Source organism: Anas acuta, chromosome 5, assembly GCF_963932015.1.
Source record: "Anas acuta chromosome 5, bAnaAcu1.1, whole genome shotgun sequence".
Lineage (NCBI taxonomy): Eukaryota > Metazoa > Chordata > Aves > Anseriformes > Anatidae > Anas > Anas acuta.
The window spans coordinates 63,608,764-63,636,188 of record NC_088983.1 but is presented as its reverse complement, the minus strand read 5'-3'; the positions used below and the strand labels follow the sequence as shown (position 1 = coordinate 63,636,188).

Here is a 27,425-nt window from a genome sequence, read left to right as displayed (position 1 = left end):
AAAAAAAAAAAACACCAAACAATAAACTTAAAACCTTTGCAGCCCTTCCTCCCCTCAGCGCTCCCCTTCCTTCCCCTCGCCGTTCCCTCACGGACCGCGCTCTCCGCGCCCACCCCGCCGCTTTCTCCACAGCCTAAACTGAAACAAAACGCAAAGCCCTCGAAGCCGGGACCAGCAAGGAGGGCTCAGCACCCGTCCCTGCGGGGCTCGGAGCCCGATGGTGCCCGGCAGGACGGCGAGGGGCCGAGCCGCCGCTCATGGCGGTTGGCGAAGCCGCCCTCAGGGCGCAGGCGCCGGGAGGGGGGCTGTTGGCGGCGGCTCCTCGGTGGGCCTTGCGGGGTTGGAGCTGCCCGGGGGGAGCCTTCGGTCCCCTCAGCGCTAGGGTGGGCTGAAGGGGCGGCGGGGACCCTCCTGTGTTGGCATACTGCTCTCTGAAAAGAGTACTCACTTCTGGTAACTTTTCCAAACGCGCACCAGAAACAGCGCCCATCAGAAGATGGTGCTGGCTGGGGGGCATGCTCGCCTTGCAGCTGAGGCAATGGACTGGGGAGCTGCTGCCAGAAGAGGCAGTCCTGCTCCTTCCCCGCGCTCGGCTGTGTGCTCCTGCCCTCCTGTGCATTGGATACAAGAGCTGTGCAAGGACAGCGTGAGTTGGTGCAGCTGGATTGTCTGGCAGAACACTAATCCTGTCAGTAAACCAAAAAAATCTGTCAGGGCCTATCCAGTTTGTCATAGTCAAAATGGGATATGAGGGTGTTTTATTTTTTTTTTTAAGATGAGGTTGTTAACATATGTAGGTGTCATGGTTCCGCTCGAGTGGGCAGCCGAGCTCCACCACAGCCGCTCTCTCACTCCCCCTCCTCAAAGAGGACTGGGGAGAAGATATGTGAAAAGGGCTCTAGGGTTGAGATAAGGTCAAGAAAATCCCGCAATGATTATTGTAACGGGCAGAACAGATTCAGCATAAGAAGATAGATAGTAAGATTTATTGCTCATTACTAATAAGTGAGAGAAGTGAGAAACAAAGGAAAGAAACCAAAAGCACCTTCCCCCCCCTCCACCCTCTTCCACCTCCTCCCCCCGAGCGGCGCAGGGGAAATGGGGGAATGGGGGTTATGGTCAGTCTACAGCACTTCTTCTCTGCCGCTCCTTCTCGGTCACTCTCGTCCCCTGTGCTGTGGGGTCCCACCCACGGGATGCAGTCCTTGATGAACTGATCCGGCGTGGGCTTCCCACAGGCAGCAGCTCTTCCAGAACTGCTCCAGATATGGGTCCGTACCATGGGGTCCATCCCTCAGGAGAAAACTGCTCCAACCTGGCTCCCCCACGGGCAGCAGCTCCTGCCAGGTCACCTGCTCCTGCGTGGGCTCCTCTCCACGGGCTACAGGTCCGGCCCGGAATCTGCTCCAGCAGGGGTCTTCCACAGGCGGCAGCCTCCGTCGGTGCAGGGCCACCTGCTCCACCGTGGTCTCCTCCACGGGCTGCAGCGTGGAACCCTGCTCCACCGTGGTACTCCATGGGCTGCAGGGGGACATCCTGCTTCACCATGGTCCTCACCACAGGCCGCAGGGGACTTCTGCTCCGGCGCCTGGAGCACCTCTCCCCCTCCTTCTACACTGACCTTGGCACCTGCAAGGCTGTTTCTCACTCCCTTGACTCTCCCGGCTGCTGTGTGGCGCAGCGTTTTTTCCCTGTCTTAAATATGCTCTCACAGAGGCACAAAACAACATCGCTTATTGGCTCAGCTCTGGAAAACAATGGGGCCCTTCCCAAAAATGGGGCGGCTTCTAGATCTTTCTCACAGAAACCACCCCTATGACCCCCTGCTACCAAAACCTTGCCACGTAAACCCACTACAGTAGGATGTAAGTACCTTCAATACTTTGTCAAAACACACACACCACTTCACTATCCTTCAAATGTAGTGAGGTGTCCTGCAGATTTGAGAAAGTACTTCACAGGTGTTCTGAAACACCGAATAGCCTATGTAGTGTAGGTATCTTTTGCTACATGCAGAATCCCTGCCAGCAAGTAGTTAGGTAGACAGTTGTAATTATAAAGTAGTATTTTAGTTTGTGAGACTGTTAGACTTCCATGAGGCTGAAATATCTGCTCATTTTCTGTTGGCTAAAGAAGCATTGAGTTCTGTGCTCTACTGTAGAAACATTTCAAAATAGCCATGACGTGAACTGGCAGAATAAAGGATGCTTGTGCATCTTTCTTCTTGAACCCATACTGATGCTGCTGCCTATCAACCCTGGGAACTTCAATCTACCTTTGTGCTAGTGCCATTTATTTATTTATTTTACATGTATATAGTTTTACCATGATATAGCCGTTGGAACACAGGAAGGTTTGGGGCACGGATATATTTTTTATACACACAATATCTTAACTGCTGTTCTTAGTTCTATCAGCGTGCTTGTTAACTAATTTGAACAGATGATAAAACTGTAAGTACGGAATGTAAGCTTAGTATTTCATGTTTTGTACTTCTGCTGCAACCCAAAAGAACTAAAATCATAGCACCGAGGACCGAATTGTCCTGTGGTCATTTTGAACCCTGAGCTGTGCTGTCCTGCCGCTCCGTAGTGAGACAGAGGTGCGCTGTCCCACCGGCCTGAAGAGACAAGTCTGGGCAGAAGATAAACCAGGAACCAGAAGTAGAGAAATTCTCACAACCTTATTGTACACATATTTTGGATATTCATCTTCTAGCTTTTCAAGACTGTTCATTCAAAGTAGTTCAGCTTTTTACCTCAGTGTATTAAGTTCCAGGTGCCTCATTAGACCAAACTGAAAATGTCACTGATAGTTTCTGATCCCTGTTCTCCTTCCTGGGATAGCTCAATGCCTCCTGACGGATAGTGTAAGGTTAGTGGGGTAGGCTTTGGGAGATACTAGAAACAGAAGAGAAGTCCGTGTGAGTCCAGCTCAACATCCCCCGGGTTTGTGTTCAGTTTGTCAGTACTTGAGACCAGTCCCTAGGGAAAAGTACGGGAACAGTGGGTGAACAAGAAGTTTAATCTCTAGTAAGATCTTCACGCTCTTTGGAATGATTTAATGTAGTGTGTTTCATCTTACACTTCAGATAATTTTCCCTCAGAAAGCTTTAGCAAGGCATCCACTCACAGTGGATCCACATAGCTAGTGCTTCTGCATCCTCCTCTTCACTTTGTATTCCAGGCAATGTTTAGCACCTGCTTCTCTGCCTAGCCTTATGAAAATTCAGGTACAGCATCGGTTTTATGGTTCATCTTAACCACCAGCTTGTGTATTGGTGGTGAAACATGCTGGCAGTAAGAGGCAGTGTAGTGCAGCTCGTTACAAGCTTGCGTTCTGCTGGAGGTGCCTACTACAAATGCTCAGCGTCTAACAGAATTTAACGACCGGCAAAGGTGGGAAGGCTGTTTCACTCAGAAATGAGTAGTGACATTGTTTCTTAGGTAATCCAAATCTTCCCCTTTCTGAGGTGTATTTCTATTCAAACAGTATGCTGTTATAGGATTTCTTGAACTGGGCGAACTGGGCTTCAGAAGGGTGCTCCCTACCTTTGTCCCCCTCAAGTCTGAGAAAAATCGGTTGTTAGACCCTTCCTGATAATGTCTGCTCTCACTGTAGCAGGTATGGAAGACCAAAAGGGTCCATTTGGTTTGTGGTGAAATTAACCAAAGTTGAATTTCTGCATCCTTCCCGGGAAGCACATAGCTCTCTGCAGATGGGGCTGTGGGACTAATTCTGATTACAAAACCTTGCTAGCTAAAAACATCAGATAATAATTAAAAAATTAAGAAATCACAAACTGGTCAGTAGTCAAATGCAGATTTATGAGGAGAAAAAAGACTTTTGGGGAAGTAACTTTAGCTTTTCTAATCAGAACAACTTCATCTCAGGAGTTGTTTCTTGGTTTCCCTCGGAACCGTTGTGCTGCCACAACGAATGTGTCACGGTAACTCTGATGTCCTGTAAACGATACTTCTGGCAAACTGAAGTGGAGCACATGACGTTTGCTGGCTGGAGAGTGTGTTTTGGCTTATTACGTTTTGCTGAACTGTTCCCGTCAGTGCCAAAATGTGGACAGGTGAAATGCAACCTACAGAAATGCTTGTTTTTAAAGTCCTGTGCAATTATAACTTCAGTATATGGAGTCTTCGCTTGTAATTTGTAAATTTTCTTGTGCATTATGTGTATTGTCAATATATTGATGTTAGAAAAAACATTAAATGGCAGTTTTGGATATTGTGAATGGAATAGTTGGTGGGAATTAAATAGCCGCAGTTTGAGCAATGGTTTTAATATTTAATTATTAAATATTATAGTATTAAATCTAGAGTTTAACTGGAAAGTAAATGAGAAGATCTGATAGTTTAGAGCGACAGTGTGATACTCATACTAGCAACCAAATGGCTTGAACGTATATTTAAAATTTTAAGCAATTGATTTGTTGTTTAACTTGACTCTCTTTGCTTGCTCCTTAAAGTAGAAAGTTTGGAGCGAGGATTTCTGCTTAAATGTGAGATATGGGTTGTGTTGCTTTTTTTTTTTTTTTTTTTTTAAAGACTTTGTGAAAATGTTTGTTTGTTTGTTTGTTTGTTTATTTGTTTGTTTTGAAGTTTAATCATGAAGTCCAACTCAGGAATCTTTGAAGGTGGTGTCTTTTTTTTTTTTTTAATTTTCTTGCATAGCTCGTGACTGAGATTTTCAACCTTTACAACCAAAATGCAACTCTTTTAAACTCTTCCGACAGTCTCTGAGAAGTGCTCTCTGCAGGATCAAAGGCAAACTTCTTCTTAAAAAAGTCAACTTTTACACATTTTTTAAAAAGGCTTTAAAAATGAATGGCTTAAATTATATACTTGGTAGTTCTCCAGAGGTATTTCACAGACTTCCTTATAGGTTGACAGCTGGTCTTCATAAACAGGAAGTTATAATGTTAAGCATTTAATACTGCATTTTCTTCTTTGTTTTAACAGCTCAAAAGGAAGAGAAGAGAAACAAAGATAAAGTGACAGAGTTTATAGGGGCATCAAAGAAAGCTATTGCTTCAGCATCTATGGTGGAGAAACATGCATCTTCCCTCACTAAAAATTTTCCTCCAAAGAAGTCCCCTTCCATGTCTAGCACATCACTAATGAAGCAGACGCTTAAACCTGCTGGGAGTTTCAAAGGTGAAATTCCCAAGAAACCATCGCCCTCAACAGGCGGCGTTCCTTCAAAACAAGCAGCTTCTTCTCATGACTCGCCAGTTTCCAAAAAACTAGCTGCATCCAGTTTGGCTGGAGGACTCAAAAGGCCTTCGCCGTCTTCCGTTTCTACTGCATCTGGAAGTAGTCAAGCAAAAACACAAGCTAGCCCTATCCAGTCGCAGCCCAACTCGCAGATTCGACAAAATATTCGTCAGTCCCTAAAAGAAATGTTATGGAAGAGGTGGGTGGGAATTCAAAGCACTTATTTTATATAGGAAACTACAACTAGAAGTAAAGGGTTAGCCTGCAGAGTTTTGTTTCTTTCTTGCTAAGTGCTACTAAGGGATTTAATTTGTGCTAGAAATTACTACAAGTATTTTTAGCATTAGAGCTTTATTAAAAATAAAAAATCTGATGCCAAATAATTGGGCATGTGAAAAAGCCTTTAAAAAAACGTCACTATCCCATTTGTAGTGAGAGACAATTACAGTTGAAGAATTAAATCACAGCATAGAGATGTTTATAATGCAGGTGACCTGAAGCTGATATCTGGCAATGGTGGTGTTTGGAGATGTAGGGGTTGTACGAAGCATAGTGTAGGGAATATCACAGTGAAAGGTTGGAAGGGCTTGCTGAGGCAGAGGTTCCTTCTTCTCCCAAAGTTAGCAACTGTATTACTTTTTTTTTTTTTCTTAAAAAAAAAAAAAAGCTGAAACATTGTCCCACAAATATTAAAGCTCTTGTCAGCTGTCAAGACTTAGGCCACTGTGCTCTGGTAGTGTCTCTGAAATAGAAATGCTGTTCACAGTGGAGGGTCTAAGATTAAAACTGAAGTGTTTTAGCTCCCTCAGTAGCTCATGACAAAAAACAACAACAAAAAACTAATTGCAGTGTCATGAGTAGGAGGATTTGTAAGGACTGACCTGGCTTCAGTTCGTTAAGGCTGTCTTCCGTGGTCTTCTGTAGACAGTAGCAAAAGGTTGCCATTGTTGACATTTTGAGGTCCTGAGATAGACTTTGGCTTTGAAATGTGTTTTAAGGAAGTCCTCACTGAGTGAATAAAAGCGGGGTTAACTCCTTCCTCTGAAAATTTAGTTTTTATGAATGCTGCCTGAAGAATTTGTGCCTAACGTAAATGCGCATACCCTTTCTTGTTTTTAACAGAGTCAATGAAAGTGATGATCTGGTCATGACAGAGAGTGAAGTAGGGAAAGTAGCACTCAATATTGAAAAGGAGGTGTTTAATTTGTTTCAAGTTACGGACAACCGATACAAGAGTAAATACCGTAGCATCATGTTCGATCTCGAGGACCCAAAAAATCAGGTTTGGAATTTACTTAAACAGTAAACGTACTGAAATATATTCTGTTTTTTAAATAATACATCAATATGTAGTTTCAAGAGAGAGACTTATGAATTATGCTCTAAAAAATTGTTTTAAAGCCATTCAAATATTAAATAATCCAGTTGGAATGGAAGTCCAGTTGGATCGCGTGTATTTATTAAGATTGGCCTTTGTAGTGAAATATTTGTTTATTGAATGGCATTCTTAGAAAAAAAAATAAATGTTTTTCTTCTGTGACGTTCTGTGGTTTGTATGGGAGACCACTTGTGTACATGATAATTTATCTTTTAAAGGAAAAAGAAGCTGGTGCAGATGGGAATAGTGACTAGACAACGTAATTTCTTTAAAAAAAATTCTACTATAGATATGAAACAGGAGTGGCAGTTCACCTCTCGAAATTCCTGTTCAGTAGAATTGATAGTATATTTTATGGAAATGTGGAAAATTCATACTTCATGATGATTTCATCATTAGTTTCTGGTTGCTGCACCGTGCTAAGTTTTCTTAGGATTAACTGGCATTTTTAATAGGGAATTAAGAAACCTGAAAGGGTTTTGACAGTCCAGCACTGCAAATCATGTTAGTTGCTTAAGTTATTCAGCATGGCAACAAAGTGTGTTTTTTTTTTTTTTTTAGGGACTTCTTCATCGTGTTCTTCGTGGAGAAATCTCAGTGTCAAAACTAGTGAGAATGAAACCCGAAGAACTTTTATCTAAAGAACTGTCTGTATGGAAGGAGAAACCAGCCAAAGCGGTAAGCAATACAATTCTCCAGTGTGTCCTTAGATATGAACTAACAGTAACTTCACCAGCCCTTACCACCCATAATTAATATATTGTTTTCTTCCTAATGAAATATGAATAACGTAAGCTTTTTCTCTTCCACTAGCCAACTGATAAGAAAATACAAAATAAAATTATAAAATCAGTATGCAGACTTGTTACTAAAGTGTTTTTGTTTCTCTCAGATGTTAGAGTCAAGAAACAAATCACACGAGATCAAGAAAGCAGCTGTAAAACGGGAACAAGTGCCTGATGTAAATATGGAAGATTCTCCCCCGGTGTCTGATTCTGATGTAAGTATTAGCTATTGCTTTAGCATGGAGGTGCCAAGGGAGATAAATGCTAACTAGGGCCTCAAATTTTGTATCAGAAATGCAGGTTGTTTCAATGAACTGTAAGAATATCACCTAGTAGGTGTGCTATGAGCATTTTCCTTTTGGTTTGAAGGAATGCAACAACCTAATATCGGGCATATATCTCATGTGCTTCTAAAATATCAGATGATGCGTGTTTTTCAGACCTTTGCCTCAGTTTACAGCAAAATCTTAGCCAATTGTTTTCCCCCCCAAAAATGTGATCAGTATTACAATTCTGTATTCTCAGGAAGCAGTTAATGTGATAGTATCTACTTCAGAATTACATGAAATGAAATGAGGACAAATACTATTTGAGAACTCTGTTTGACATGATATTCTTAAACAAATGATAAAAGGGGAAGAATAGTTCAAAATTCCATCTTTTTGTAAGTGCTGCTCAGAGCAGTAGTTCTGCACAGCCCTTAATATCTTTTTAAAGAACCGGAATTAACGGTTTCAAAAGTATTTTTTTATGATTGAATTTAGCAATCAACCAGAATGTTTTCTGTGTTTGTTCATTTCCAGGAGCAGCAGAAGTCAACCCAAACTGTACAAAATGTAAATAGTGCTCCTTCTCTAGACGTTTTTAGCAGTATGTTGAAGGATACAACAAATGAACATCGAGCCCATCTTTTTGACCTGAACTGCAAAATCTGTACAGGTATCTACAGTGTTGACTTTGTCTGAAGTAAAAGAATTATTAAGAGCATTGCTTGCTTACTTGTTTTTCTCTTCAGACCTTTTCATTTTTAAACAGTAATCAAATTGGGGCTAATTCTGATTACAAGACCTTGCTAGCTAAAAACATCAGATAATAATTAAAAAATTAAGATAAGAAAAAATTAAGATAAGAAAAAATTAAGATAAAAAAATCAGATAATAATTAAAAAATTAAATCACAAACTGGTCAGTAGTCAAATGCAGATTTATGAGGAGAAAAAAGACTTTTGGGGAAGTAACTTTAGCTTTTCTAATTAGAACAACTTCATCTCAGGAGTTTCTTGGTTTCCCTCGGAACCGTTGTGCTGCCACAACGAATGTGTCACGGTAACTCTGCTCACGGTAACTCTGATGTCCTGTAAACGATACTTCTGGCAAACTGAAGTGGAGCACATGACGTTTGCTGGATGGAGAGTGTGTTTTGGCTTATTACGTTTTGCTGAACTGTTCCCGTCAGTGCCAAAATGTGGACAGGTGAAATGCAACCTACAGAAATGCTTGTTTTTAAAGTCCTGTGCAATTATAACTTCAGTATATGGAGTCTTCGCTTGTAATTTGTAAATTTTCTTGTGCATTATGTGTATTGTCAATATATTGATGTTAGAAAAAACATTAAATGGCAGTTTTGGATTTTGTGAATGGAATAGTTGGTGGGAATTAAATAGCCGCAGTTTGAGCAATGGTTTTAATATTTAATTATTAAATATTATAGTATTAAATCTAGAGTTTAACTGGAAAGTAAATGAGAAGATCTGATAGTTTAGAGCGAGAGTGTGATACTCATACTAGCAACCAAATGGCTTGAACGTATATTTAAAATTTTAAGCAATTGATTTGTTGTTTAACTTGACTCTCTTTGCTTGCTCCTTAAAGTAGAAAGTTTGGAGCGAGGATTTCTGCTTAAATGTGAGATATGGGTTGTGTTGCTTTTTTTTAAAGACTTTGTGAAAATGTTTGTTTGTTTGTTTGTTTGTTTGTTTTGAAGCTTAATCATGAAGTCCAACTCAGGAATCTTTGAAGGTGGTGTCTTTTTTTTTTTTTTAATTTTCTTGCATAGCTTGTGACTGAGATTTTCAACCTTTACAACCAAAATGCAACTCTTTTAAACTCTTCCGACAGTCTCTGAGAAGTGCTCTCTGCAGGATCAAAGGCAAACTTCTTCTTAAAAAAGTCAACTTTTACACATTTTTTAAAAAGGCTTTAAAAATGAATGGCTTAAATTATATACTTGGTAGTTCTCCAGAGGTATTTCACAGACTTCCTTATAGGTTGACAGCTGGTCTTCATAAACAGGAAGTTATAATGTTAAGCATTTAATACTGCATTTTCTTCTTTGTTTTAACAGCTCAAAAGGAAGAGAAGAGAAACAAAGATAAAGCGACAGAGTTTATAGGGGCATCAAAGAAAGCTATTGCTTCAGCATCTATGGTGGAGAAACATGCATCTTCCCTCACTAAAAATTTTCCTCCAAAGAAGTCCCCTTCCATGTCTAGCACATCACTAATGAAGCAGACGCTTAAACCTGCTGGGAGTTTTAAAGGTGAAATTCCCAAGAAACCATCGCCCTCAACAGGCGGCGTTCCTTCAAAACAAGCAGCTTCTTCTCATGACTCGCCAGTTTCCAAAAAACTAGCTGCATCCAGTTTGGCTGGAGGACTCAAAAGGCCTTCGCCGTCTTCCGTTTCTACTGCATCTGGAAGTAGTCAAGCAAAAACACAAGCTAGCCCTATCCAGTCGCAGCCCAACTCGCAGATTCGACAATATATTCGTCAGTCCCTAAAAGAAATGTTATGGAAGAGGTGGGTGGGAATTCAAAGCACTTATTTTATATAGGAAACTACAACTAGAAGTAAAGCGTTAGCCTGCAGAGTTTTGTTTCTTTCTTGCTAAGTGCTACTAAGGGATTTAATTTGTGCTAGAAATTACTACAAGTATTTTTAGCATTAGAGCTTTATTAAAAATAAAAAATCTGATGCCAAATAATTGGGCATGTGAAAAAGCCTTTAAAAAAACGTCACTATCCCATTTGTAGTGAGAGACAATTACAGTTGAAGAATTAAATCACAGCATAGAGATGTTTATAATGCAGGTGACCTGAAGCTGATATCTGGCAATGGTGGTGTTTGGAGATGTAGGGGTTGTACGAAGCATAGTGTAGGGAATATCACAGTGAAAGGTTGGAAGGGCTTGCTGAGGCAGAGGTTCCTTCTTCTCCCAAAGTTAGCAACTGTATTACTTTTTTTTTTTTTTTTAAAAAAAAAAAAAAGCTGAAACATTGTCCCACAAATATTAAAGCTCTTGTCTGCTGTCAAGACTTAGGCCACTGTGCTCTGGTAGTGTCTCTGAAATAGAAATGCTGTTCACAGTGGAGGGTCTAAGATTAAAACTGAAGTGTTTTAGCTCCCTCAGTAGCTCATGACAAAAAACAACAACAAAAAACTAATTGCAGTGTCATGAGTAGGAGGATTTGTAAGGACTGACCTGGCTTCAGTTCGTTAAGGCTGTCTTCCGTGGTCTTCTGTAGACAGTAGCAAAAGGTTGCCATTGTTGACATTTTGAGGTCCTGAGATAGACTTTGGCTTTGAAATGTGTTTTAAGGAAGTCCTCACTGAGTGAATAAAAGCGGGGTTAACTCCTTCCTCTGAAAATTTAGTTTTTATGAATGCTGCCTGAAGAATTTGTGCCTAACGTAAATGCGCATACCCTTTCTTGTTTTTAACAGAGTCAATGAAAGTGATGATCTGGTCATGACAGAGAGTGAAGTAGGGAAAGTAGCACTCAATATTGAAAAGGAGGTGTTTAATTTGTTTCAAGTTACGGACAACCGATACAAGAGTAAATACCGTAGCATCATGTTCGATCTCGAGGACCCAAAAAATCAGGTTTGGAATTTACTTAAACAGTAAACGTACTGAAATATATTCTGTTTTTTAAATAATACATCAATATGTAGTTTCAAGAGAGAGACTTATGAATTATGCTCTACAAAATTGTTTTAAAGCCATTCAAATATTAAATAATCCAGTTGGAATGGAAGTCCAGTTGGATCGCGTGTATTTATTAAGATTGGCCTTTGTAGCGAAATATTTGTTTATTGAATGGCATTCTTAGAAAAAAAAATAAATGTTTTTCTTCTGTGACGTTCTGTGGTTTGTATGGGAGACCACTTGTGTACATGATAATTTATCTTTTAAAGGAAAAAGAAGCTGGTGCAGATGGGAATAGTGACTAGACAACGTAATTTCTTTAAAAAAAATTCTACTATAGATATGAAACAGGAGTGGCAGTTCACCTCTCGAAATTCCTGTTCAGTAGAATTGATAGTATATTTTATGGAAATGTGGAAAATTCATGATGATTTCATCATTAGTTTCTGGTTGCTGCACCGTGCTAAGTTTTCTTAGGATTAACTGGCATTTTTAATAGGGAATTAAGAAACCTGAAAGGGTTTTGACAGTCCAGCACTGCAAATCATGTTAGTTGCTTAAGTTATTCAGCATGGCAACAAAGTGTGTTTTTTGTTTGTTTTTTTTAGGGACTTCTTCATCGTGTTCTTCGTGGAGAAATCTCACTGTCAAAACTAGTGAGAATGAAACCCGAAGAACTTTTATCTAAAGAACTGTTTGTATGGAAGGAGAAACCAGCCAAAGCGGTAAGCAATACAATTCTCCAGTGTGTCCTTAGATATGAACTAACAGTAACTTCACCAGCCCTTACCACCCATAATTAATATATTGTTTTCTTCCTAATGAAATATGAATAACGTAAGCTTTTTCTCTTCCACTAGCCAACTGATAAGAAAATACAAAATAAAATTATAAAATCAGTATGCAGACTTGTTACTAAAGTGTTTTTGTTTCTCTCAGATGTTAGAGTCAAGAAACAAATCACACGAGATCAAGAAAGCAGCTGTAAAACGGGAACAAGTGCCTGATGTAAATATGGAAGATTCTCCCCCGGTGTCTGATTCTGATGTAAGTATTAGCTATTGCTTTAGCATGGAGGTGCCAAGGGAGATAAATGCTAACTAGGGCCTCAAATTTTGTATCAGAAATGCAGGTTGTTTCAATGAACTGTAAGAATATCACCTAGTAGGTGTGCTATGAGCATTTTCCTTTTGGTTTGAAGGAATGCAACAACCTAATATCGGGCATATATCGCATGTGCTTCTAAAATATCAGATGATGCGTGTTTTTCAGACCTTTGCCTCAGTTTACAGCAAAATCTTAGCCAATTGTTTTCCCCCCCAAAAATGTGATCAGTATTACAATTCTGTATTCTCAGGAAGCAGTTAATGTGATAGTATCTACTTCAGAATTACATGAAATGAAATGAGGACAAATACTATTTGAGAACTCTGTTTGACATGATATTCTTAAACAAATGATAAAAGGGGAAGAATAGTTCAAAATTCCATCTTTTTGTAAGTGCTGCTCAGAGCAGTAGTTCTGCACAGCCCTTAATATCTTTTTAAAGAACCGGAATTAACGGTTTCAAAAGTATTTTTTTATGATTGAATTTAGCAATCAACCAGAATGTTTTCTGTGTTTGTTCATTTCCAGGAGCAGCAGAAGTCAACCCAAACTGTACAAAATGTAAATAGTGCTCCTTCTCTAGACGTTTTTAGCAGTATGTTGAAGGATGCAAGAAATGAACATCGAGCCCATCTTTTTGACCTGAACTGCAAAATCTGTACAGGTATCTACAGTGTTGACTTTGTCTGAAGTAAAAGAATTATTAAGAGCATTGCTTGCTTACTTGTTTTTCTCTTCAGACCTTTTCATTGTTAAACAGTAATCAAAAACACTTTAAAATTAATTTTGTAGGTCAGATTTCAGCATCTGAAGATGAATTACCACCGAAGAAGATAAAATTAATGGCTTCTGCTAAAAAAGCAGTGTCAAAATCTAAACCAGACGTTCAGCGAAAATATGAAAGTTCTGCACCAGCAGCAGCAGCGGAGCCTGCTAAAGAGGCCGCCTCTGAAAACACAGAGGAAACCGAAGTTGCACCTGCAGCAGAAGCAGTTTCCCAGTCAAGCTTAGAAAGAACTTACATCCCTACAACCCAAGGCCATGGCAACACAGATACTTCATCTGAAGAACCTTCGACTTTTCCTGCCTCTTGCACTGGTGCAGTTGTCACAACTGTAACAGTTTCTGGCCGAGAGCCTAGAACACCAATGAGCGGCTCCTCTGGTAGTACGACGACAGCCCTGCGTTCTGGTACTGCATCTGGTGAAGTTTTAACAGGGGAGACAAAGCAGGAAATGTCAAAACCAGTTATGACTGTCCCCAAATCAATATTAACAAAGCCATCGTCCTCACCAGATCCAAGATACTTAGCTGTTCATCAGTCACCCAATATCAGGTGTGTATATTTAATAGTAAGCTAAGCCACTGAATCTCTGGTCTCGCTATGTTCAGTGTGTTTGTCCCCCTTTGCTTCTTACCCTCCCCTGCCAATAATCAAAAGGCATGTTCAACTTTAAATGCGATTACCTGAACTTTAAATTTTTAATTTGTCATCTCCTTGTTTAACTTCTCTAGTTGGTAAAATTTTCTGAGCATCGTGATATATTGACAGTAAAAATTCTTCAATGTGTTTTAACAGATAAATAAAACTTATAAGATATTTGACTTTAAATCTGCATGTGCATTCAAATATATTAAGTGTTTGTGAGGGTTGGTTTAAAGCTGCTCCAGACTTTCATCCTATATTGGATGAAAGTGGAAAACATTAACAAAGCATTTACTAAGGCTTCTGTTACTTGCTTTTTTAAAATAAAGTAATTGATCAATAAGAGGAGGGAAGAAAAGAAGAAGAAGGAAGCATTCTTACTGTGCTCTATAACGTTTCTCTTTTGGATTTGTTTTGCAGTGTTGCTGAGCCACGCTCACCTCAAGGCAGCGACACTTCTCTCTTCCTCTCTCGCCTCAACACCATTTGGAAAGGATTTATTAATCTGCAGAGTGTGGCCAAATTTATCGCTAAAGCATATCCTGTCTCCGGGTGCTTTGATTATCTTAGTGAGGTTAGCACTGACATGTTTATGCGTTTAGAATGTATTGCAGTTCCTGTTGTTAGAAAGGCTGGGGTCACTGTGTATGTTGTTATATTGGACGTGTAACAAAAAAAAAAAATTGCATCCCTTTAGTAATCTCCTGTAGTAATAGGAACAGTAGCCTGAGGCAGGGGGGAGGAGAGAAAGCCTTTTAAAAAAATTCCTCACGTATTTGTGAAGAATTCTCATGTCTGTTAATATGTTTACATATATGTTAGTATCTAACATAGAATAATAGCTTGATTTCAAGATCAGTTTTTGACGAGAAGCATCATCAGCATGTGTTTTGAAAGAGATGCCTTGTTCTGCTCACAAACAGATGGATGGATCACTGATGTGATCTATTAGAAAAGTTTGGCCATTTATTAAAAATATCATGCTTTGATTAACTTTGATGCAACTGCTTTTATATTTTGGGAGGGTGTACATTCAACTAATGAGGTAGTATGACAGCTTGTGATGAAACAACTGAGCAGTTTCTTAACTTCTCTGAAGAAGTGTATTTGTTGTGATTGAGGGTTTCAGGCGTGTAGTTTAGGTCTTTTCTTAGGAGGGTTGGTGGCTCTCTTGTTGTTTTTGCTAGAACAGGTTTCACTGTCATCATGACAGGAAGCTAACTAGAATTCATATGGGTGCAAAAATTTCAGATAAATTGAAAGCGTAGATAAAAGCTATACTACATCTAACAGGTTCCCTGTAAAAGCAAAGCTAACAAATAGAATCGGCTGATAGGCATACAAAAGTATTTGACCTTCCACTGCTATCTTCGTCAGGCAGTGCTTTTTCTGTTTTGTGTGTACTGCCAGCCTTCCAGTAATATGCCATAATGAACTCCTTGCATTTTGGAAACAGCCTGTCTGAAATTAGGAATGTATATGTGCAAGTTTAGTAAAACATAGTACTGTATTATCGCCTAAGCTACTGGGATGGGGCAATCTGTGCTGGTTCAAAACTGTAGCCTCTCTTTCCTTTTCTTATACGACCATGTAATGCTTCTTGTTTAGGATTTACCAGACACGATTCATATTGGTGGGAAGATCTCACCGAAGGCAGTCTGGGATTATGTTGGCAAACTCAAATCTTCACTTTGTAAGGTATTTACTTAAAATCCTTTGGAAAACCAGGAAGAAATACACAGCGGCTTTTGATAGAATTTCCTTGTTACTAATTTATATTGATGTCGATCACACCTGGAAAACTACTGCTACCACTTATTCCATTGAAATTTTTGATTTATTGAAGAAACAGGTTTGCCTGTTGAGCTGCCAATCGTCTTTCCCCTGTGTAGTAGTTAAACATTCATACAACCTATTGTTTTTTAATGATTGAATATAAACAATCTATTTATTCAGTTACTGAAGATAGAAATTCAATTTTAAAAGACTAGGAAATTATTAGTAAGTGTATGTAATAAATTTTACTACTAAAACCCTTATGGATTTAGTAAAAATGAAGCACGGTATGCAAATATAATCTAAGAATTTTCCATTTCTTTCCTAATTATTTGAATATTCTGAACCTAAAGAGGTGTAGCTTGATGTGAGATACGTAAATAGTTGGTCTTTCTGAAAATGACAAAATTGATTCTGGTTTAATATTACCAATTGAATGACAGTATTTTCTTAAATCTTGGTTTAAAGCTGCTCCAGACTTTCATCCTATATTGGATGAAAGTGGAAAACGATTTTATTTGCTGATGTGTTACAGGTTGAATTTTTCCACTTTGATTTTGTATTTCAGGAATTGTTTTTGATTCGTTTGATTCGTTTCCATCCTGCCACAGAAGAAGAAGAAGTTGCCTATATCTCTCTCTACTCCTATTTTAGCAGTCGTCGTTGTTTTGGTGTTGTAACTAATAACAACAGACATGTCAAGAATCTCTACCTGATCCCACTGAGTTCTAAGGACCCAATTCCTTCCAACCTCTTGCCCTTTAAGGGACCAGGTAAGCACAAAATTTAGGGGAGGTTAACTGCTAGGCAAAATTACAAAACGAGTAAATCAGAGACCAATTGGTTTTGAATGTTTAATGTAAGCATAATTAAAAAATATATAATTTTATAAAAAGATTTTAAAAGTGTGCATATAGGAAAAAATTGCAAAGTCAATCATCTCAAGGTGCCATGGTCTGAAACTCACATAGCCTTTCCAACAAGATAAATCTCTGCTGTTAGGAGGATTTGTTTACCCATAAAATGGAGTACATAGAACAGCCACTATATTGAGACAAACAAGCAAACATTATGAGAACATTCAACCGACCCTACTTTCAACAACCCATAAATCCACCAAGTTTTAGGTCCCTACAAGCCATGTGCTGTCCCCTAAATCACATAGGAGACTCTTATCCCACGGAGCAGTCAAGAAATCTCTGAAGACAAAGGTAACGTTTATGGTTTCACTACATTGTTGTTATCTCATGGTATGTATTACGCTGTGCATGCAATATGCATGTACACGGGGTCTGAAATATTCTGTGCTACCTGGATCAAGTTCCAGACAAATCACTGACTTCAGAACATTGGTTTGCCTGGGAGCAGGCAAATTCCTTTTGCGTAGGTGGCAGACAGTAGGTGGTATAGGTTGGTATATATTACGCTCTTCTATTTTTAGTTAGAGTTATCAGCAGTAATGTATGGCTTGAATTTGCTCCATCTTTGTGCACTGAACATGGAAACAGAAGAAATGAGAATGAATTCAGATGTGAAACACCTTTATATTACAAAATTTGAAGTCACCTTCATCTGAGGATGGAGGCGGTGCATATGCTTAGTTTCCAAATAAGTACCTTTTTTCATCTAGAGTAACAGGTTGAGGAGCTTAAGAGCTACACGTTACAATGAAGGCAATACTGCATTGTTGTAAGGATGGTTTGCAAAATACTAAACAGCGCAAAATAATTACACATTAAAACATGTAAGGAGCTGACCTTTCTGACAAGCTGACTGTCCTCTGCTACCCAAATACAAGTTTAGGACTAAACTCAATGAAGCATTCTCAGGGCTTATATTCATAAACAGAGGTGTGTTCTGCCTGGCCAGGTTTTCACATGTTAATGGCATACGACTTAAAAAACAATAACAAAAAAACACCACCAACAAGTAATGTAATGCTAGGAAAATACTCTTCTTTCCTGCATGAAATTGCAAAGGGCGCTTGCTTTGTGTTCTTGGACAAGATTTTTCTCATACGCTCTGAGCCTGTCTTAACCTGCTCTAGGGAAGCATTTAAATGATCTTCCCCTCCTTGCATTCTTGAGCAAACATAGGCTGTCCTTGTCCATTATCTTTTATATTTCTGTTGTAGATTTCATTTCAAATGAAGCTTTTAAAGTGGAGGCCTGGCAAAAGTAGACAGACTTGTTAGTATTAGTATAGAAATGAGGAATGTCAGGCTGGTTTTTACAAAATGTAAATAGGAAAAGTTCTTTCAAAACTGGAGGTAATTGCCCAGAAGAAACATAGGTATAAACACTTGCAGGCATGTATTAATACCGCAGCGTAAAAGACTTGTAATACATACTTGTTACTGACATCTGATGGAATTTACTGGTTTTTATACCCAATAAAGGTATTTTTGGGAAAGTGGTCATTGTCTCCTTAAATGTGTGTACCTTCAAATAGAGTTTAGCAAGTACTCAAAAAACATGACAGTGTAAGATACTTTGATAAATATGACTGGGGGCGGGAGGAGGGGGAGGACAATAATCCCATCACTCCAGAAGTCCTAGCTGGAAGATATTCCAGCTGTATCAACCAGCTCCATCAGGTGCATACGGATTATGAATCTGTTATGAATCCTGTTTTCTGATGGACTGGATTTGGAACACAACTGAGGACCTCTGACCTGCTGTAGTGCCTAGAAGATCTACAAAACTTTGTCATGGGTGATATAGAGGAACATGGAAGGATATTCACATTTATTCACTTCAACCACCTCAGATATTTATTACCAGATATTATCTGTTGGTGGGATGTTCAGCATTGTGTTTTTTTGTTTTTTTTTTCTGGTAGTTTACTGTGTGTGAATTTGTTTGTCTCGTTTCACATACACACAACACTATTTAGCACTTTCATCTGTAGATCTGAAAACACTTTGAAAAAAAATTAAAAGGTATAATCAGTCATTATTAGCACTAGGAAGACGCACTTATGGAGGGATTTATTGGCAATGTTGGCAATGTATCGGGTACCATACATATTTAATATAGAAGAATTTTAATTTAAAAAGTGTATCAGCAGAGGGCATGCCGCAGTATCTCTTCCGTTAGTTTAAGCTTGGAAGTGTTTTTAAGTATGAAGGCATGAAATCTCTTCAAGATATTTAGAGTACTCATACCAGTATGGAAAGCAGCAGTAGTAGAACAACATATTTTTGACGTCAGCCACTCCCATTCAGCAAATGTACCGTAATGTGCAGCAGTGTTACAGCGGTGGAAGTGATCTCTATCACTGAATCCAGATACACCAACTTGATAGTTTTCAATCATGCTTTCACAATTAACTGGGACAAGTATTTAAACGGCGTGTTGATAATGATTACAGCTTTGCTTGTATTGGTCTCTGCAGTTAAAAGTGTGGCATAGGTCTGTTCCCTAAGTTTTGCCATCAGTGTACAGAAATTAGGGATGTATCCTTAGTGGTACAGTTAACTTCCTAGCAGCTGCGGATGGTAGGGACAATATGTGGCCATTACGTAGATAAATACTGCAAAACTGATTTCATGAAAATAAAAAACGTATGTAACGAAAAAAAAATATTAATCCCATAGTAATATTTAATACATCTTGTTTAAATAGATTTAATTACAGGATGTAACCTGATAACACCATCGTGGTCTTCAAATGCAGAATGCATTTAACAATATTTTATAAATAATTTAGCATCGAAAGCTACTAACATAGCTTGCAGCACTTAAAATGCTTGCTTGTGAAAGAGTTATTGAGCAATAGTTGGAGACTGCAGCCAACATTTTCATTTAGTTATTACCTAAAATTAGGCACTTAACCTATTTATGGATATTGAAACCTATTTACAGATATGGAAATGGAATGGGACTGAGCTTTGAAGTGCTGGTCTGGCTGTATATTTCCATCCAAAAGAAGCACTTACTGTGTGATCGCTTTGGATTGAATGAATTTAGAAACTGGGTTAGGCATCTGTTGAAAACTACAGTATCAAAATGTAAAATTTTAATGGATTTCTTCTCTGACCAAACTAAACAGATTCAGTTATAACCGTTGTTAATTTAGCTTTGGAATTTATCTTGAACGTGTGTTTAAGTTTTACTCTGATTTTATTAGCGATGATCTCTGTCTCTTACAGGGATTCAGAACTGTTTTTCTATCTTTTTGCTGTTAATTTTAGATACACAGTCCAATAGATTTTTGAAACCTGCTCGTTTCAATTAGTCAGTGTTTGAGGTGCATGTTGTGACTAGTTGGATAAATCACAGGTCTCTGCAGAAGGGCAGATAACCAATACGTTAACGACAGAAGAACAGTGAATGCTTACGAGGAGTTTTAGGGTGAACACAGATTTGAGAGATCCTCTGCACGGGTCGATGCTGACCAAATGTGGAGTCGTTACTCACATGCTGATAAAGAAAAAATGTAAAGCAGTCACTCAGAGTGAATCATACCTAACTATTGAGTCTCTTCAGAGTGTACACAGTCTTCCCAAGTAAGCTGTCTTTTGAGCTATGCCCTGATGTTATGTATTAATGTAACTTCATCTGGGGTAGTAAACTATAGTGATCAGAATTGCTAGGATTGCTTTTAGGCAGTGGGTTGAAAGGAGTTTTTAACTGGGTGAATCAAGGATTTGTGATCCTTTCCAAATAATCTTAGATTCACCAAAGATAATTACTTGTTTAGTTCCTGTCCTGCCTCCTTTCGTTGTACATCTTGCCGTCCCTGCCCTCTCACAAGGGCAATCTGTATAGAATTATAAGCAAACTAAATTATAAGCAAGTCTTAGTTTTGGTTAGTATAGCTAGGTCATTTTCTTGATGCATTTATAATTCGTGTGTATATATATATATATTTCTAACCATGGAAGAAAGTGAAAATTGGCAACACAAAATACTGAAATACTAGATCTGGAGGAAAAAACTTGGCACTGAATTTTAAATGTACAAGTAGGAAATAATATGTGCTACTAAATGAAAAATAGAAGTTTATTTAAACCAGCATGGCCAACATCCTCTCAACCACAGAACTATGTAAAACTCAAACACTGAACTTTGAAGTAATCTGAAATCAGCTGTGGAGCTAGAATGCATTCAATCAAATTTCAGTGTTATTTTTTTTCCAAATACTTAAAATGAGAGCTGCTTCTGATAGGAAACTTCAAGTAGATTTTGCATTGGCCCCAATTTTTTCTGTCTTTTTGCAAAGACCTTCTAGTGAGTAACCAGATTTTGCTGGTCTCTCCATTATGTGGCTAAAACAGGCGTGCTGCACTATTACCAGTCACAGTCAGAAGAACACAGAATTTCAGAATTTAGGCAGGTTACTGCTTAATGAAATCTTTATGCTTAATGAAGCTGTGTTGAAGAAGTCATCGTCTTGATTTACCTGGTTATAATCCTCTTGCTGAGGAAACCTCACATTGAACTTAAGAAATAGGCTTACCTCATTTAATTCTTTCTTAGCGTACGTGAATATAATTTCAGCTATACAAATAAAAACAGCTGATGTAATTTTCTCATAAGATAGTAAATTTAGGAGCCCCCTTAAAACTTTGAATTCAGTTGTTTCAGCAAAGGTTCATACTTATGACTGGTAATGGCAAACAGAATTTATCTGCAACTATGGGAAGTTTGGGTTTTTGCTGGTATCAAGAAGTTTTCAGTGGCAATAATTAGTTATTTATAAGTTGTTCCTTAGTGAGCAGTTGGTTTTGTTTAGTAAGAGACTAAAGATATACATAAATTCATATATTACACCTCTTTTAAACTCTTACTTAAGGGTCATGAATATAAGGGACAGTGTAGGTTTTAGAGTCCTCATCGTATAACCACAGTAAATCTCTTTGCTGTTAGTTTCATTTCTCTATTATTGGTTCCTTGCTGGATGCAAATATTAATATGGCTCCCAAATGAGGATCTCAAGTCACTAAATCCAGAAGTTAAAATCCTCTCTTTATATGTTTTTTCTACATTTGCCACTGACTGTATGTTAAAGGATTTATTCCCTGCTCTTTATTCTGGTTGTATTTGTCTTCCACGAGTGCCTGTGGGAAATGTGAATGTACAAGGAAGGAATACAATAATGTGAAACGGACCTTCAGCTGTTTGCATTTTTCCTCTTTATGGGAAACTTTCCGGTCATTTCTGGAAGTGCTTCTCCAGGGATTCAAGCCTGAAGCTTTCACAATGGAGTAATTCTGCTCACATTTCTTACTTAGGGAAGGGTCTGTGGCATCAAACTCAATTCTACAACAGTGTTAAAAGTCACCTTGATGGAATGGTGTAAATGTCAGTCCGGTATTTTAGCACAGATTAGAACAGAAATGTAATTATTAAGTTTAACAATGCCTCGTGCTTTCTTTGTAACAGAAAGTGAAGTGTTTGTTGTTGTTGTTTGTCTGTTTGTTTGTTTTAATAGCATTAGTTTTTTTCTCTTTATTTCTAGTTCTTCAATTCCAACGTAGCCCTACAGAAAGTTAGATTGCTTGTCCAGGTTTTCTCACTTATCAGTATCTCTGTGTATATAAGGTATTTGCAAAGCATTTAGAAAGGAAATATTTGATTGGGGGAGGAAGTGGACAATAATAAGTAGAAAGTAATAATACAAAAATAGGAAAACTTTCTTTAATTTTTGAACAGCAGAGACATTTACAAGGACATCTTTCAGTAAGATTCACCTGTTACTGCAATATTCAAAAAATATCAGGGAAAGAATTAAAACATTTTTAGTTACTGTATACAAATTTATATAAATAGTAATTAAATATAGACACATAGGCTTATGGGATAATGTCACTGCATGAAATTTAGAAGAACTGTTACTGTTATGACTCATAGCTGCCATTATATAAAATGATAAGTTCCTATTGAGAACACAGATAAAAAATAGTAGTTTTTTTACATATGCAATCTTTGTGTTTCCTTTCAGGTCTCGAGTCTTCACGTCCAAATTTAATTCTTGGATTGGTTATCTGTCAGAAAGGGAAGCGTCTTGCTACTACCATGGATACAGACAAAATAGAGAAAAAGCGCAGCCGAATTCAGGTGCAAGAGGAAACAGAAACATCGCTGTACTCTAAGGGGCCAGTAGCTTCTTCACAAGAAAAGAAAACTCCGAAATACACACTGTATTCGGGAGACTCAGCTGTAAGTACAACACTACCTGGATCTCCTCCACCTCCACCCCCACTTCCCGTTCCAGAAACCTCATCAGGCACACCTTCAGTATTAAAAATACCGTCCTCGACTAAGAGTGGAACCACAAGTACTGTACCACCACCAGTTTCAGCTACCGCTTCTACAAGTGCTACTGCTATGCATTCTTCATCCTCAAAAACTACCACACCTCTTGAGTACATCCACCAGACACTTTTTGGTAAAAAGAAGACTTTTGAACCTCTTGCTAAGGAGACTGAAACTGTCCAGTCTTCAAATCAGGAAGCTAAAGCAGCTGTGGATGGAGGTGTGTCAGCTGTTCCTTTGCTAGATCCCATTGTACAACAGTTTGGACAGATGTCAAAAGACAAAGCTATAGAAGATGAGGAGGATGACAGGCCATACGATCCCAAAGAAGAATATGATCCAGAGAAAGCTTTTGAAATGCAGACCGGTGAAAGCAAAAAACTGTATAGTGTGGAGAAGCCCAGTAACACAGCAGAACTAAAGGATGAGGCCTATGATCTGGAAGACAAAACTATCTTGGAGGAAGCAAAAGTTACGGTTGATGATTTACCTAACAAAATGTATACAGACACTAAAAACACTTCCGTGGAAACACCTGCCTCGTATGTGCCAGATTTATCTGCGTCTTCATCCTTGGTGGAACTGCAAAAAATGTTAGAAGAATTAGACAAACAACTAGAAGAGCAGAAACGACAAACTGAGGAGCAAGAAGAAGCCCTCAGACAACAACGAGCAGCTGTTGGTGTTTCAGTGGCTCACTTCTCGGTGTCTGATGCTTTAATGTCACCTCCGCCAAAATCTTCCCTAATAGAGACTGAATTGTTCCATCAGGACCAACAGGCTGCGCAAAAAGTAGATTTACCTTCATCTTCCAATCAGCAAGCACAAGTTTTAAACCAGAGCTGTGACCCTCAAGCGAGTTTTCCAAACACTTTGCAGACTTCACTTGGTAAGGAAGATAAAACTTTAATTCCTGCTACTCAGCTTAGTTACGGTGGTGATAACTGGGTTTCCAGTGAAAAGCCTCCTGCAGTGCTCCAAAAAGAGGCACCTAATAGCAAATTTGAAAATACTGTTCAAGTTACTTTGGAACATGTGAGTCAAGCAGTTTCTGCAGAACCTTCTACATCCAGGCCTTTACGTAAAGTGCTGCTTCCGACACCTCCAAGTACGTCTTTTCAGCCTAATTTCTCCACATCTAATGACAGTCAGTCTTTGCAAGATATGCACAAAGTATCCTGGTCAAACGAGGCAAATCCAATGTTTACTTCTCAGGAAAAGGGACCTGGTCACTTTGAACCAGACAGGGGTCTTTCTGCGGTGCAATACGAAGAACAAAGAAACCCTCAGCCTCATCAATTTGTAGAACAAACTGAATCTCCACCAGTTCAGGGTGAGGGTGGACCTCTCCCACAGCACTTTGAGGAGAACCGAGCTGGAGGTCCGTTTTCTTTGTCTGGGCAGAAAGGAGGACCTCCAGCACCACTGATGCTCAATGCACACGCAGGACCTCATGGACCTAATTTTAGAGGCCCAGCGCCACAGTTCTCAGAAGAGCATGTTTCTCCAAATAACGATGGACAAAGAGGATCTGCCCCTGGAAGATTTGGAAGTCAAAAGGGCCCCATTCCTTCCTTATTTTCTACGCAGCATGGACCACAGTCGCCACAAAATATGAAGCCAACCCCAAGACCACTCCTGGACCTTCCCAGTCATCCACCAGGCCACAGAAAGGAGATGTGGGAGGAAGCTGGGCCGTCTGCACCTCTTTCTGGTATTCCTGGGCAAGGGCCCGAGTCAGAAGGACAGTGGTCAGGATCTGACTTCCGAGAAGGCAAAAATCTTGAATTTAGAGGCCAGACATTTGAAGGGAGACAGAGAGAGAGATACGAAGGAGGAAGTAAAGACAAGGTTTTAGATCAGCCAGAGCCTCAGCAAGCAGAGAATCGACAAAGCAGACCCTTTGAGGAAAGACGAAGGGCTCGAGAACATGGCAGACCTTGGGAAACAGACCGTGGCAGAAACTGCAACAGAGACAGGGACTGGGAGAGACACAGAGACAAAGAATGGGATAAAAACAGAGACAGAAACCAACGTGACAGAGAACGATCAAGAAGCAGAGACAGAGATCGTGACAGAGACCGAGACCGGGATCGAAGCAGGGAAAAAGAGCGCGATCGAGACAGAGATCGAGATCGTGAAAGAGGAAAAGATCGGAAAGATCGCAGTAAAAGTAGGGAGATCGGTAAAGAGGTGAAGCCAGAAACACCTAAGGAAGGTCAGAAACCAACAGAGGCAGAAGCTTCATCTTCCACTAATCAGTCATAGAACTATAACTGCTGTTATATTTCCCATAGATAATAGACACCACTGCAAGGACTGAGTCAATGTCTTCTGTATATACTGTATATTCTCACCTTTGCAAAAATGCTGTTGTAAATCTAGCCTTACAAAATGTACTGACAAATTAGCAATTTTTGAACAACTGTGAACGACAATATTCAAATAGGTAAAAGGCAAGAACATACTGGACTTTCACTTGCTGCATATTTGACAAGGAGTCAAATATTGCTGTCTTGTTTATTTTACAATGCAAGGGTCATGCGTATTTAGGAGAAGGCTGCAGAAGAACAGTGTTACTGATTATTGGACGGAGGATTTGAAAATGGAATGTTATAAGCTTAAAGTGCACTATCTTCCTTTTTATATACAGGTATTTTGTGTTTTGAAATCCATCTGTTAAGTGTACAACAACGAAAAAAAACGTACCTAGTTTTTCATGTGGATGAGGGGTTTTTAATTTCACATTTTTACAAACCTGCAATTAAAGAGTATATAGAAGTAGCACCTTTATAACCAGCAAAAAAATTAAAAAAATCAGACATCTATTGGCAAAGAGCTAAGACTACAAATGAATTGGTATACCAAAGGAAAGAAAAAGAAGTTTGTTAAATAAAAGAAGTTTATTACATGGGCCATGGAATTTATTTCTTCGATTTAAATTAATTATGTGGGACATTTCTTGGGTTTTCTTTTGGCAGAACTTTGCTGGAAATTTAAGAAATGTCTCCATTTTCCTGTACTTTCCACTCTAAAAGTGTTTTGAAAAAAAAAAAAGAAAAAAAAAAAGTGTCACTGTTGTCAGACCCTGCTTATGCTGGTAGTATATATAAGACTGTCCACTGAAAAAGGTATAAAACTGCATTAAGTTTGAAAAGAAGATTGGTAATATTAATTATTAATTATCAGTAATATTAATTATTAACTATTTAGTAATTTAAATAATTATCAATTAATAATTATTTAGTAATATTAATTATTAGTAATATTGGTCTGTATTCTGAACCCGTAGACAAAATGTTAAAATGCAAAGAGGCGGTATTAAATGCAAACATCTACTATGGTGTAAGATTTTTCTTAATGAGATGTTTTTAATTTAAAGATCTACGTAAAAGTATGCAAAAAGCAAGTGTGTTTGTTTAGGTTTACTTGATAGAAATTTCTGTAAATTGTATTTTATATGACAAAATATATCACTGTACATTAAAATATGGGACTTCACAGGTTTTTGTTACTATAAGTAGAATAAACATCTACAGTGAAACGTTGTCCATTTCTTAAATCTGTACATGTGTATTATTTTCTAACTAGCTTTGCTACTTCTCAACATGCCACCACAAGAGGCTGATGGCACACAAGTTTCATTTCCATCTGTTTAACAAAAGGTATTTTACAGGATGCCACCACACCCAACTGATACTTACTTGTAGGTGTTCTGAAAAACATGTGAAAGTCTGTTCTTGTGATTTTTTCTCTCAGTTCTAACACATGCCCTAATTTATTCTCAAGATTTTGTTGTTTGAGTTACTTTCAGATTTTACACCAAAAAGATCTGGAGAAATGAATAATTAAGTAATCTATTTTGGCGTTGAGCTGTGGAAATACTAGATTCCCGAACCTTTCATTGTTGTGAAATAGATAGGTGAAAGTTTTATTTTTCCTTATAGGAAATGCTCTTTTATCTCAGATTAGTTTGGAGAATCTGTTCACCGTTAAGGAACCGTAAATGCACCTCGCTCATTTTCATGGCATGATGCGGTAATACCACTTGACAACTCCAGAAGACTGGAAAGGGGCTTTTGAGTCGGTTTACACACCGACCGTGTAAGTTTTTACACACAGGTGCATTCCCAAGGCGTTTACCTCCACCGTACCTGCGTGTAGCAGGCTCCTGCCTCCAGTGCAGCGGAGACGTGCTCCTCGGGGGGGGGGGGGAAGGCAGAAAGGGAGGAGAGAGCACCCTGCGACAAAGAAACAAAACACACGTGTTAAGTTCAAAACATCGTGGCTTTTTTTCCTCCCACGATTTCCCCTCCTGATGGCTGGTGCGCGGGTGGGCAGCTGACGCAGCCCCGGGACCGTGTGCGTAGCCCCGGCCGGGGCCGCTGAGCTCCCATACGGCTTTTTTTTTTTTTTTTTTTTTTTTAATTTATTTTTATTTTGGCTTTATTTTTAGGCACCGGGAGCGGCTGAGGCCACACAGCCGCCGAAATGAGCGAGCCTCGTTGTGCTCAGCAGCTGAGCTCTGCTGCCTGCTCT

At 38.9% G+C, this 27,425-nt stretch overlaps 1 protein-coding gene and 2 long non-coding RNA genes across 3 annotated transcripts in view; 2 read left to right on the top strand and 1 right to left on the bottom strand.

The window, feature by feature from the left end:
- Nucleotides 1-27,425, bottom strand: part of LOC137858009 (uncharacterized) — a 187,043-nt gene that overhangs the window by 32,289 nt on the left and 127,329 nt on the right. The gene's annotated exons all lie outside the window — the stretch shown is intronic.
- Nucleotides 1-27,425, top strand: part of LOC137858008 (uncharacterized) — a 445,999-nt gene that overhangs the window by 302,978 nt on the left and 115,596 nt on the right. The window lies entirely within an intron of this gene.
- LOC137857049 (death-inducer obliterator 1-like) lies at nt 218-25,154 on the top strand. Its single transcript, XM_068683092.1, has 16 exons — nt 218-290; nt 4,974-5,427; nt 6,351-6,510; nt 7,168-7,284; nt 7,499-7,606; nt 8,195-8,330; nt 9,735-10,188; nt 11,112-11,271; nt 11,925-12,041; nt 12,256-12,363; nt 12,952-13,087; nt 13,216-13,759; nt 14,270-14,423; nt 15,458-15,547; nt 16,194-16,398; nt 22,573-25,154. The coding sequence occupies exons 1-16, from the start codon at nt 218-220 to the stop codon at nt 25,152-25,154; spliced, it is 5,598 nt and encodes a 1,865-aa protein (XP_068539193.1).